Genomic DNA, 14,476 nt, shown 5'->3' with positions numbered 1-14,476 from the left:
ACAATCCATTCACAATTACACCAAGATAATACTTACGAATAAATTTAACCAAAGAGGGGAAAGAGCTGTACTCTGAAAACTACAAAACATGGATGAAAGAAATTGATGATACAAAGAAATAGACATTCTGTGTTCATGGGTTGGAAGAACAAATATTGTTAAAAAGTCTTTACTACCCAAAGCGATCTACACATTTAAAGCAATTCCTATCAAAATAGCAAAAGCATTTTTCACAGAACTGGAGTAAACAATCCCAAAATTTGTATGGAATTGCAAAGGACCCTAAATAGCCTAAGCAATCTTGAAAAAGAAAAACTGGAGGCATCACAATTCTAGAATTCAAGTTATATTACAAAGATGTGGTGATCAAAGCAGTATGAGTTTTTAAATTACCAGTTCAGGCTTGTTACTAGGATTCAATGTCATCACCAGTAATTGGTCCGTTTGGTATTTCTACTTCTTTCTGATTCACTCTTGGAAGATTTTAATTTTCTAGGAATTTGTCCATTTCTTCTAGGTTGTCCAATTTGTTGGCATGTTTCTGTTATTTTTAAATAAATATATATTTTTAAATCTCCATCTCAACTTTTAATATGGAAAATATTCACAGATAGAGCCCATGAAACAAAAGCTCTTTTGGCAAACTTAATACATTTTCAAAGTTTGAAGAGGTCCTAATTCCAAGAAGTCGGAGAGCCTTTCACAACCAACGAGGAGCATTCAGGGAAGAGGTTATGAAAGGATCTCTCTTAATCATCTGCTGAAAGAGTTCTGAAAATCTATTGATCCACTCTCATCATTATTAACTGTGTTAACTGGAGTAAAAAGAATGAAGAACTCGTATTTTAAACTTTCTGCTGTTTGAAATGTACAGTGTCATCAGAATAATCGTCTTCCTAAAACTATCTGACTTAGATCTCTGTGACAGAAGCGGATTCTGAACTGGTGGATAAAACTTTAGGCCATTACGTATAAGGATTCTTTTTGATTGCTCAAGCAGAAACAAAACACTAGAATTTCTCCCCGGGCAGAAGCGGAGGAGTGGAGGGTCCATTCTACTCTGCATTTCCCCGCTCCCTACGCTCCAGAGAATCAGACTTTATTCTACATGAATGGAAGCAACAGCCTCAGAATGTACACGGAGTAATCACACTGAAAGGAAGGTGTAGCATGATAAACTCATTGGCTGTTTTATATACACACACACATATATATATATTCTTAAATATAGAATATATTTTATAAGACCACAATTCAGTATATACCTAAATATTTTTCTCAGAATATACTTTTTGTGAAACAAGATGGGATCGGGAGGGAGACAAACCATAAGAGACTCTTAATCTCACAAAACAACCTGAGGGTTGCTTGGCGGGGGGTTATGGAGAGGGTGTTTGGGTGATGGACATTGGGGAGGGTATGTGCTATGGTGAGTGCTGAGAAGTGTGTAAACCTGGCGATTCACAGATCTGTACTCCTGGGGCTAATAATACATTATATGTCAATTAAAAAAAGAATACTTTCCTTTAATTTGTTGAAATATTGCTTAAAAATAAGAGTTTGAATCAAAAACACTGATGTTTGTATGATTCCGTTTATGCTTTTCAAAATTTGTACTTCTACATTGATACACTAAGCCACACTCTTTGCTCAAGGAGTGCCACAGAACTAATTGGTTTGAAAAGATGCCGCTTCATAGCTACTCACAGGCACTTTTACATCATCACTGTTTACTTCAATCACTCATACTATAGCTAAAGAACTACCCTTACCCTTCAACTAAGATGTTTCCAGAAAGAATACGTGGAACAAATACCTCAGTACTTGGAGACTGCAGAATGATTTCAAGTCATCAGACTGTTTTTCCCAAAATTCCTAAAATTGAACAAAAGTTTTAAGTGGTTATCAGTTACTCTACCCTGGAACGGATCCTCTTAAGTCTCACAGAATATTCCAAAAGAAGGGGGGCACTCACCAGAACATCCTTCTCAAGGTGTTTCAGAGTCTGAATATCCTTCTCAAGATTGTTCAGCTCTTGAAGAACAAAACCGTGAAACTGCTCTAGTTTATTCAGTCTGATGAATGCAAAAAGCAACAGATTTCATTGGAACTGCTTGACTGTAACAAGAGATAATCCTCTTTTTACAAGGATACTCCTTATTCTTCTCTAGACTTTTTTTTTTTACTTAAATTCAAGTTGGTTAACATATACTGTAATATACAGGGGTAGAGTTTAGTGATTCATCAGTCGCATATAACACCCACTGCTCATTCCATCACGTGCCCTCCTTCGTGCCCATCAACCCAGTTACCCATCCCCCTATCCACCTCTCCTCCAGAAACCCTCAGTTTGTTTCCTATAGTTAAGAGTCACTCATGGTTTTCCTCCTCCTGTTTTTATCTTATTTTTCCTTTCCTTCCCCTATGTTCATCTGTTTTTTCCCTTAAATTCAACATGAGTAAAATTGTATGGTATTTGTCTTCTCCAACTGACTTATTTCACTTAGCATAATACCCTCTAGTTCCATCCATGTCACTGCAAATGGCAAGATTTCGTCTTTTTGATGGCTGAGTAATAGTCCAGTGTGTGTGTGAGAGAGAGAGAGAGAGAGATAGAGAGAGAGAGAGAGAGAGAGAGACATCTTCTTGATCCATTCATCAGTTGATGGACATCTGGACTCTTTCTACAGTTTGGCTATTGTAGACCTTGCTATAAACATTGCGATGCATGTGTCCCTTCAAATCGCTGTTTGTATCCTTTGGATAAATACCCAGCAGGGTAATTGCTGGGTCATAGGATTGTTCTAATTTTAACCTTCTGAGGACCCAGTTTGCATTTCCACCAACAGTGGAAAAGGGTTCCCCTTTCTCCACATCCTTGCTAACTTTTGTTTTTAAGAACACACATCTCGGACGCCTGGGTGGCTCAGTGAGTTAAGCCGCTGCCTTCGGCTCAGGTCGTGATCTCAGGGTCCTGGGATCGAGGCTCTCTGCTCAGCGGGGAGCCTGCTTCCCTCTCTCTGCCTACTTGTCATCTCTGTCAAATAAATAAATAAAATCTTAAAAAAAAAAAAAAAGAACACACATCTCTTCTTCCCTCCCCTCACTGGATGACCATCCTCTTCTCCAGAAACTATGAAAACTTGGATTTATCCCTTCAAAAGAAGTCCAGAAGAAGCTGGTATTTCAATATCATTCTTAGAGCAAAGGAGAGATGACTCCAGGGAAAAGGACATAGAGGCCAGACCTGGACCAGAAGCCTTTATGCCACCAATCATAACTCCCCATCACTTCCAAACTTCCACTTGCCCCCCTCCTCTCTTGCCGTAAGCTAGTCCTGAAAGCTGAAATTGGCTAATAAACTCTGTCCTCTACATGTTAGTTCTAAAGTTTCCAACCTCTGGTATTGTGCATCTAAGCACCACATAAACCGCTTGTTTGTTGGTTTATGGTTGTCTACTCCAGTAGGCTGAAAGTTCTATGAAGGCAAGAAGCTCTCAACGCTTGTCGTCACTGCTCTCCTGCACTTAGCCCAGGCCCTGGCACCTCGTGCTGCTCAGCGTGCATTTGCTGAATGAAAAATAGATGAATATGTAACCCCTACAACATAATGGAAGTTCTCCAAGTCCAAAGTCCTTCATGGGCTTATTTTGAGAATCAAATGACATTGCATGTACAAAAGTTTGAAAAAAAATTATAAATTCCTATTCACATTATATTTTCTGCCCTAAGAAACTTCCTCCTTCAGTTAAGCTAACCAACCTTCCATCGTTTTCTTTCTCTCCTTCATCTACAGGCCATTCTCTCCAACAAGAGACAATCTATACCCACCTTCCCTATACCATTCAAACCATTCAAATCTCACTGCAGAAATGCTTCCATTATAATGGATCTAGATTAAACACCACAGAACCCCCTCTCCACTCACCTTTCCTATCCTTCCCATCTCATGGTCATCAGAGTGTTTGCGCCTATGGGTGCGTGTGTGTGTGTCCAGGTGCATAGAACTTTTTACCGTGGCAATATAACATAAAATTTATCCTTTTAAACATCTTTGAGTGGACAATTCAGTGGTATTCAGTACATTGACAATGTCCTGCAACCATCACCACCATCCATCTCTAGAACTTATCCATGGTCCAAACAGAAACTCCGCACTGCTTAAAGAATAACTTATTTCTCACTCTCTGGTAATCTCTATTCCACTTCCCTTCTCTAGGAATTTGCCTCTTCTAAGTACCTCATATAAGTGAAATCATTCAACGTCGCTCCTTTTGTGTCTGGCTTATTTCATTTTGCATCATGTCCTTGAGGTTCATCCAGGATGCGGTTAAGTGTTCAAATTTCATTCTTTTTTTTTTTTTTTAAAGATTTTATTTATTTGGCAGAGAGAGATCACAAGTAGGCAGAGTGGCAGGCAGAGAGAGAGAGAGAGAGAGAGAGAGAGAGAGAGAGAGAGAGAGAAGCAGGCTCCCTGCTGAGCAGAGAGCCCGATGCGGGACTCGATCCCAGGACCCTGAGACCATGACCTGAGCCGAAGGCAGCGGCTTAAACCACTGAGCCACCCAGGCGCCCTCGAATTTCATTCTTTAAGGCTGAGTAATAGCCCACTGCACATGGAGGACACATAGCACTTATCCAGCATTTTCCCATGTTTACCCATCCTTGCTCTGTCTTCACAATTGGATTATAATTTTTTTTTTTAACAAATAGTGTTTTAGGATCATACCATGGCAGACCAAGAAGAAGCTGATGGAAGGCCTTCCCCCATCATCTTATGAAGGAAGGACTAGAAACTGGACAGCTTAGGTGATGTAGCAAACCTCAGAGCTGCTCAAGCTTCAGGTCCTCATGACCCCAGCACGATGGACATGATACAAATACTTATGAGCGATCACAATTTTATGACCTTGTTTGGAAACCCAACACTTACCTGCATTGATGTATCTGGTTTAAAAGTTGGATTAAGCAATCTGGGGCTTGCGTGGCATCTCCTGAATAAAGCGGACTCCCTTCGTACCTAAGCTAAAGCAGAACAGCAATAACAAAATGATCACATTCGAATTAAGCATAACTACATAAATGGAGTTCAGGCTTTGTGTGAACAAGATGCTACCAGCAGGGGCGCCTGGGTGGCTCTGCCAGTTAAGCATGTGCCTTCCGCTCAGGTCATGATCCCAGGGTCCTGGGACAGAGACCTGCATCAGCCCCCCCCCCCCCGCTCAGTGCGGAGCTGGCTTCTCCCTCTCTTCCCTACTTGTGCTCCCTCTCAAGATCTCTGTCACCATCTGTTTCTCTCTCTCAAATAAAATCTTAAAAAAAAAGATGCTACCAGCACCTTATATTCATAGCAAACACTACTGCTAAACAACGGTGATGAGACACCTTGCTACACACTTTCTGTGTATCACCTTAGGAAGGTACCAACAAAGAATAATAGGCTAAAGTAGGAAAATTTAATTCATGCTATCAAAGCACATATGGAATATTATTAACAAATTTCCACTATAGCTTACATTGGTATTACAGAGAATATGACAAGACTTTGGAGATTTTCCAAATTAGTTAAATGAATATATGTCAGGGTAAAATACTTTTCTCAACTATGCTAATAAATAACTCTTTGGGGATTTATAAACAATAGGACACGAAAGGAGGGAACGGAAATGCTTCCAAAGTTCAACTTGCAGACAAGACTTTGGGACAGCCTACCTATGCACCACTCCGCCCAACATCTACCCAAAGCCCACCTCCAACTTTGTCCTGGACACCTCTCTCAACCACTTGGTCCCCCTCTCCTCCTTGCCTATCACTGTGACTGAATCATTGCTTCCTGGTACTTCCTGTTGTCTGAGAATGCGCTCAGTGAAACCAAACCATGGGTCTGATTTCCATATAAGTGCATCCGGTCCCACTGTGGCAAATGGACATGGAACTGCTGTCTTATAATCCAAACCACAGGAACCGCTGTCTTATAATCCAAACCACAGTCCACAAAGGCACGACAGTCAGGGCCCTTAGCTAAGGCAAGTATACCTCCCCTCAGCCTCAGGAGCACCTCACATATGCAGGATAACAACAGTACAGATGAATAACAAGAACTTGTTCCTTTAAGCCCCGAACAAGCCAGCTCTTCATTTTTTAGTGGACCATCACCTCTGATTTCCTTTTCAGTTCTCTAGTGAAGTTTTCGAGGGCCAGGATGACAGCAGAACTCTTCAAATTCTCGGGCACAACTTCTAGGGATGCAGTAGGAGTGCCTTCTGAACAATAAAATAAAATAAAGTTGTGGTGCAAAAACAATGAGTACTGTTATGCTGAAAATAAATAAATTTTAAAAAAAGACAGTTACAGTCATGAAGAGACTCATATTGCCAAATCAATGATAAATCATATGGAATGTAGAGTTAAGAAATTAATGTCTACCTATGAGGTCAATTGATTCTCAAAAACAATATCCATTGGGGAGGGTATGTGCTATGGTGAGTGCTGTGAAATGTGTAAGCCTGATGATTCACAGACCTGTCCCCCTGGGGAAAATAATACATTATATGTTAATAAAAATAATTTAAAATATAGTAAAAGCAAACAAACAAAAAAAGCAGTATCGAGGTCGTTCAATACAGAAAGCATAGTATTCTCTACAAATAATGCTGAAACAACTGGACATCCTGGCCACGTTCAGTTTGGTGTGTTGGGTTCTTTATTGTCTCTGTTCATGAAAATTACCATCATCAAAATAAAATTTTTAATTTAATATTCATTTTAAATTTAATTTTTAATTTATTTAAATTTTTAATTTATTTAAATTTTTAATTTAATTTAAATTTTTAATTTAATTTAATTTTTAATTTAAAATAAATAAATAAATAAATAAAATAAAGTAAAATAAAATAAAAACAAAACAGAACATTAAGTGAAACTGACACAAGGCTGAGAATCGACATGCTTAGCCCATCAGCTGCCCGGAGGCTGGAGAGTCCGTCAGAAGCACGGATGTAAGTGGGGCCTGACTCTGGCTGACAAGGCCAGCTTGGAACCCAGAGCCATGGTGGGCACTTCCAGCAGCTTCCTATCAAACCTCAGTTTCTGGCAGGTGCTCATTTCCTCCAAACTTTCCCAGCACTTTAAATGGGGGCAGATGATATTAGGTCTAAGAAGCAGGCTAAGGAGGGGTCATGAGAGGCTGTGAGGAGGACACGACAGGTAGGACATTTCTAAGGGGGCAACGCTGCTGTAACAGCTTCTGGGTGCCCTGAGGTTGTTGACTCGTAGGTACTGACTCATGTAAGCCTCGCACAAACCACTTAAAGTAGGCACTGTTGTTGTGCATATGGAACAGAGGGATCAAATATAACTTGGGCAAACTCATGCGCCACTGGTGCGTCAGGATTGGAACTCAGCCCACTGGTTCTTTTTTTTTTTTTTTTAAAGATTTATTTATTTGACAGATAGAGATTACAAGTAGGCAGAGAGGCAGGCAGAGAGAGAGAGAGGAGGAAGCAGGCTCCCAGCCAAGCAGAGAGCCCGATGCGGGGCTCGATCCCAGGACCCTGGGATCATGACCTGAGCTGAAGGCAGAGGCTTTAACCCGCTGAGCCACCCAGGCGCCCCAGCCCACTGGTTCTTAATCACCAACCTCTAGTACCTCTGAGCTTCCAAATTCACCCTCTTGGAGCCTTTTGTTTTGAAACAGAGTGGCATCAACTCCACACATGTAGATATCTTGGGTCGTTCTCCTTCACTGGCATAGAGTGGATATTTCTAATAAAAACTTCGTTAATAACTATCAGCTAAAGCAGAGACCCAGACATTTAAGAACCAGAGGCCCTGAAAACTGCCATAACGAAGAGTGAAGAGGCAGAAATCAAAACAGAAAGGACATGGCGCTTACTTGCCTTTATGATTTGTGCAACAATTTACTTGGCTTTGAAAGGATAAAATGCTTAGTTGTTAGGGTTCCGCAGCAACCTCGATCTTCAAACTGAAGCCCCCTGTAGTGCATGCTGGGACATTCAGGGCTTACGGATTTGTCACCCTCTTGCTTGAGTGGTTGGCTGGGCGCATAATGTTACCTGCTAAGTCGGTCTCTTCCGTCACCAGGGAGAGGGGATCTGGAGCATCACCTTCTTCGAATTTTGACTGTTTTGACTTAGCAAAACTGCCATCTGCTAGGTCTAAAAGCAAGCGCAGCACATTAACAACCACACACACATTCCTTTTGTCCCAATTTTATCTTGTCTTCTCTTCACCAGTTACTACCTAACTTTGCTGAGCAGCAAGCAAAACTTGTCCCCCATTACTAATTACTTATCAGCTGACACGCTAAGAACAGCACAAGCATCAAAGCACGAAGTCTCCTGATGCCTGAAAGAGGCCCCACAGGAACAGGCATCTCTTTGATGAGCTTGGGAACATCTAGGAATGATCTGCTTAGCAGAGTACGGACTGACTCAAACAAAGCAGGAGTGGATGTAGCATCAGAAACACTGCCGGGGCTCAGGCTAAACAGCACGGCAGAATGGTATCTGAGCAGATGAGCCTTCAGAAACTCATCGGATCACCCTGCAAAAAGTGTGTCCCCTGCTGGAGACACGGGAGCTTTAGCACTGTACTGAGGGCGGACTCATGGATGAGGTCATCTTAGCTCCTCACTAAGCTACAGTGACTTGGAGACCTTCTGCTTAGCAGATTTAAATATATATTCTCTTTGGATTTGGCATTTACTCAACATTTTCTACTGATATTCACTTTTACCCCAAACATGTCCTTGTTCCTGCTGAGCCCTCCCAATCTTATCAGTGGTACCACCATCAATAGAGCTCTAGAATTAGGCCCAACTCCTGCTTCTCCTTACCATCTACTTCTCTTCCCATCACCAAGGTCAAGGCCCTGCATACAGAATGAATCCATCCTTCTTTCTGCGTTCCCACAACATGACCCTATCCAAGGCCATCCTCCCGGGAGGATCTCATCAGTCCTGTGACTTCAACTTCGTCACCGTCCCAATTTCTCTCTTCCCTGAGCTCCATTAAGCAGCAAATTTGCATTTCCAACTGCTTAGTCAACAACTCCATCTCAAAACCTACTCTCTTCTATCCCAACCACTCTTTCTTCCCCACCAGACACTTAGCCCCTACGTACACACTTAGCTGTGACGTCACCTGGCTTTGCCCCTTCTCCTCACATATCCTGCCAGTCATTACTGATTTTTCCCCTCCAGAGGGGAAAATTCATTATTCAGCAGATATGTGAATGCTACTATGTACAAATATTTGAATGAGCCGTGCCATATGGTGGAATGGTGGAGAAGCAAAGAGCTAAGTTTCTCTTTCTGGACTCTGCTTCTCTATGTATCTTCCTGGGGTGCCTCCGACACCTCAAGCATGTTTTCATCTCAAGGCCTTTGCTCTGGTTGACTTGAATCCTTTCCCCCATAGCTCGGCATTAAGTTTTTCTCTGGCCAACCAACATAAAATTTCAGTACCACCACCCCAACTTTTTAATCTCTTCCCATGCTTCATTTCTTTCCCCTAGCCTATATCACAATATAACATGCTACATGTTTTACTTCTCTTGTATATTATTTGCCCCCAACACACTGGAAGATAAACTCCAGCAAAGCCTGCATTTTCTCTGTTTTGTCCTTCAGAATATCTAACCCTTAGAAAAGCGCCTGGCCCACAGCAGACTCTCAGTAGATGTTCACTGAATGAATAAATGAATGTTACAAAATATCCAAGTTCCTATGAAAAAAAATATGAGATACAAGATGAAACCAGAGAGGGAGACAAACCATAAGAGACTCTTACTCTCAGGAAACAAACTGAGGGTTCCTAGGGCTGGTAGGGATGGGGTGCCTGGGTGATGGGCTTTGGGGAGGGTAGGTGCTACGGTGAGCGCTGTGAATTGTGTAAGACTGATGATTCACAGACCTGTGCCCCTGAAGCCAGTAATACATTATGTTAATAGAAAAAAAATATGCGACATCTTAGGGGTTCCTAAAATGGCAACATAGGAAGACCCTGAACTCGCCTCCTTCACCAATAACGTGCACATTTATAGAGCAACTGAAGAATGGAGGGTTGACTAAGCAGCTTCTGCACAACAAAAGATAGACCGCATAGAGAACAGCAAGAGAGAGGAGGGCATGGTAATGAAGGAGCCTCCATCCCCCTCCACAGTGAGCTGCAGTGGGGCGGGATAGTTCTAAGGGGTGGGGTGCAGATTTGTCTGGCCTGGGGCATAAAAAAAACCCTGTGATTTAAAAGGGCAACTAGAATTAAAAAAGATCTAGCCCTAGGATCCTGTCCAACAGTGGGGGACTGCTGGAACTCACTCTGGATCAGAGGGGCTGGTGAGTGCAGTGGTTTATGTTCACCCTCTGCCTTGATAGCGCAGACGGAAGCCGGGTTGGGCTGCCATAGCTGACCCACCTCCACGCCAGCCCCAGCCATCCCATCAATATGGCGCCAGGGCAGCACACACCAGGACATCCCTGGTCAGTTCCAGCTGATGGCTCCAGCCATCTCATCAAGACATAAAACATCCAAGAACTCGTCAGGCCTGAACCACTTGACCTCCAGACAACTTGCCAGGACACCCCCCTCCACCCCTTTCCCCTGCACAGAGTGCCCTGAAACCTCTGGGCCCATGCCTGCTTTGGCTCTAGAGTACGCCCTGCATGGATCATCCCAGGACACCCCAGCTTTCACTGACTTCTGTTTCAACCATCCTACCAGGGTGCGCTCTACTTAGGAAGCCCAGGGATGTAGAGAAAAAGGAACCCTCTTGCACAGTTGGTGGGAATGCAAACTGGCATAGCCGTTGTGGACCACAGTATGGAGGTTCCTCAAAGTTAAAAACAGAACTATCCAACGATCCAGTCATAGCATTACTGGGTATTTACACACACAAAAAATACAAAAGTACAATTCAAAGGGATACATGTACCCCCATCTGTATAGTGGCATTATTTACTGTAGTCAAATTACAGAAGCAACCTAAGAGGCCATTGACAAATGCACGGATAAGGAGGAGGAGGTATAGATGCAATGGAATGTTACTCAGCCATAAAAAAGAATGAAATCTTGGGGCGCCTGGGTGGCTCAGTGGGTTAAGGCCTCTGCCTTTGGCTCGGGTCGTGAGCTCGGGGTCCGGGGATCGAGTCCCGCTTTGGGCTCTCTGCTCAGCAGGGAGCCTGCTTCCCCCTCTCTCTCTGCCTGCCTCTCTGCCTACTTGTGATCTCCATCTGTCAAATAAATAAATAAAATCTTAAAAAGATTTAAAAAAAAGGAATGAAATCTTGTCATTTGCAAGAACATGGATAGAGCTAGAGAATGTTAAGCAAAATAAGTCAGAGAAAAATACCATATGATTTCACTCAAAGGTAGAATCTAAGAAACAAATGAACAAAGGGGAAAACCAGAGAGACAAACCAAGAAAAACACTCTTAACTATAGAGAACACATTCATGCGCACTAGAAGGGAGACAGGTGAAGTAGATCAAGGGCATTAAGCATATACTTACCTTGTTGAGCACAGAGAAATGTATAGAACTATTGAATCACTGTATCGTACACCTGAACCTAATACAGCACTACATGTTAACTATACTGGATTAAAATAAAAATAAAAGTAGCAACGGGGGGCACCTGGGTGGCTCAGAGGGTTAAGCCTCTGCCTTCGGCTCAGGTCATGATCCTAGGGTCCTGGGATCGAGCCCCGCATTGGGCTCTCTGCTCAGCAGGGAGCCTGCTTCCCTCTCTCTCTGCCTGCCTCTCTGCCTACTTGTGATCTCTGTCAAATAAATAAAATCTTAAAAAAAAAAGAAAGAAAAGAAAAGTAGCAATGGAAAAAAAAAATCCCACATAGAAGGGAATCTCCATAACGTTTACCTCTGTTTATATTGGGCACATACCATCCAATTATTACAGGTGTAATTATTTTATATTATCTATCAGCAGATTTCTCATCAGAAATTTTGCAGGCTGAAAAAAATGGAATGATATATATGAAGTGCTGAAAGAAAAAAAATTGCCAACCATGAATATTTGATGTAGAAAAGTTGTCCCACAGAAATGGAGAAATAAAGACTTCCCCAGGCAAATAAAAGCTAAGGGAGTTTATTGTCACAAGATCTGAGCATTATAAGAAATGCTCAAAGTGGGGCGCCTCGGTGGCTCAGTGGGTTAAAGCCTCTGCCTTCAGCTCAGGTCATGATCTCACGGTTCTGGGATCCAGCCCCACATCAGGCTTTCTGCTCGGCAGGGAGCCTGCTTCCTCCTCTCTGCCTACTTGTGATCTCCGTCTGTCAAATAAATAAAATCTTTAAAAAAAAAAAAGAAATGCTCAAAGTACTTCATCAAGTCGAAATGAAAGGGTGATAATTAGTAACATAAGAACAGAGGAAAATATGTCACATTTCTGAGTACATAGTTAATAAGAATATTATAACATGGTGGCATGTTAATCACTTAAATCTAGTATGAACAATGAAAATATTGAAAATAATTATACCTGTAATAATTTGGTAATGTATGCCCAGTATAAACAGAGGCAAACTAACAAAACATAAAATTTGGGGCAAGCAAAGGGTGAAGTTTTATACGCAATAAAACTTGTTATCAGCTTGAAACAGACTATTAGGTATCTAAGACATTATATGTAAACCTCATGGTAATCACAAAGCAAAACCTACGCAAAAGTAAATACACAAAAGATAAAGGGAATAAAAAATACTACTATGAAAAATCACCAATTCACAAAAGAGAGGAAGAGATTAACAAAGGAACTACAGAACAGTCAGAACACAGTAAGATGACATTAGTAATTCCTCACCTATTAGTGGACTGACCAAATTTTAAAAAGGGCAGAGACCTGAATAGATGTTTTTCCAAAGAAGACATACAGATGGCCAACAATCACATGAAAAGGTGCTCAACATCCCTTACCAGGGAAAAGAAAAAAACAACATGAGAGATTATCTCACACATATTAGGCTGTCTAAGAAGATAAACAAATGTTGGGAGGATGCGGAGAAAAAGGAACCCTCATGTACTGTTGGTGAGAATGAAAATTGGTATAGCCACTGTGGAGAACGGTATGGAAGCTCCTTAAAAAACTAAAAATAGAAATACCATAGAGGGGTGCCTGAGTCATGATCTCAGGCTCCTGATCTCAGGCTCCCCACTCGGGACCATTGTCTGCTTCTCCCCCTCCCTCCGTCCCTTCCCCTGCTCATGCTCTGTCTCTCAAGTAAACAAAATCTTTTTTCTCTTAAAAAGAAATACCATATGATCCAATAATTCCACTATTGGGGGATATGTACCAAAGGAAAATAGACACACTAACTCAAAAAGATCTACGTACCCCTATGTTTATTGCAGCATTATTAACAATGACCAAGACATGGAAGCAACCTCAGTGTCCATCAATAGACGAAAGGATAAGGAAGGTGTGATTTGCGCGCGCACACACACACACACGCACACACACACAACCTGGAATATTATGTAACTGTAAAAAGGATGAGATCATGCCATTTGAGACATGGATAGACCTACAGGGTATTTTTTAAAATTTTTGAAATACTCATTTTTAATTAACATAATGTATTATGTCTCTCACAGATACAGGTCTGTGATTCATCAGTTTTATACAATTTATAGCACTCACCATAGCACACACTCTCCCCAATGTCCATCACCCAGCCACCCCATCCCTTCCACCACCACCCTCAACTCCAGCAACCCTCAGTTTGTTTCCTGAGATTAAGAGTCTCTTATGGTTTGTCTCCCTCTCTGGTGTCATCGTGTTTCATTTTTCCCTCCCTTCCTCTATGATCATCTGTCTTGTTTCTCAAATTCCTCATATCAGTGAGATCACATGATAATTGTCTTTCTCTGACTTGTTTTGCTTAGCATTATACTCTCTGGTTCCATCCATGTTATAAATGGCAAGATTTCAGGGTTTTGATGGTTGCATAGTATTCCACTGTGTGTGTATGTGTGTGTGTGTGTGTGTGTGTGTGTACACACACATCTTTATCCATTCATCTGTTGATGGACATCTAGGCTCTTTCCATTGTTTGGCTATTGTGGACATTGCTGCTATAAACATTCAGGTGCACATGCCCCTTCGGATCACTACATTTGTATCTTTTTTTTTTTTTTTTTTTAAGATTTTATTTATTTGACAGAGAGAGTGATCACAAGGAGGCAAAGAGGCAGGCAGCGAAGGGGAAGCAGACTCCCTGCTGAGCAGAGAGCCTGATGTGGGGCTCGATCCCTGAGACCACGACCTGAGCCAAAGGCTCAGAGTGTGCAGAGGGCTCATCAAATACACTGATGGTATTTTGAAGGGCTACCCAGGCGCCCTACATTTATATCTTTAGGGTAAATACCTACTGGTGCAATTGCTGGGTCATGGGGTAGCTATTTTGAACTGTTTGAGGAACCTCTGTGCTGTTTTCCAG

The 14,476-nt window shown here is 41.9% G+C and overlaps 1 protein-coding gene across 1 annotated transcript in view; it reads right to left on the bottom strand.

Moving 5' to 3' along the window:
- The window catches only part of SYCP2L (synaptonemal complex protein 2 like), a 114,556-nt gene that overhangs the window by 8,179 nt on the left and 91,901 nt on the right, over positions 1-14,476 (bottom strand). Inside the window, exons 27-31 of the mRNA XM_046006111.1 lie at positions 8,076-8,177; positions 6,157-6,263; positions 4,934-5,025; positions 1,976-2,075; positions 1,825-1,875 (exon numbers count right to left, since the gene is read on the bottom strand). Of these exons, the coding sequence (XP_045862067.1) occupies positions 1,825-1,875; positions 1,976-2,075; positions 4,934-5,025; positions 6,157-6,263; positions 8,076-8,177 (452 nt within the window). The remainder of the gene's footprint in view (positions 1-1,824; positions 1,876-1,975; positions 2,076-4,933; positions 5,026-6,156; positions 6,264-8,075; positions 8,178-14,476) is intronic.

This window comes from Meles meles, chromosome 5, assembly GCF_922984935.1.
Source record: "Meles meles chromosome 5, mMelMel3.1 paternal haplotype, whole genome shotgun sequence".
In the NCBI taxonomy this organism is placed as follows: domain Eukaryota; kingdom Metazoa; phylum Chordata; class Mammalia; order Carnivora; family Mustelidae; genus Meles; species Meles meles.
Note: the sequence above shows the minus strand (reverse complement) of the source record. Positions and strands in the feature narration are given on the sequence as shown.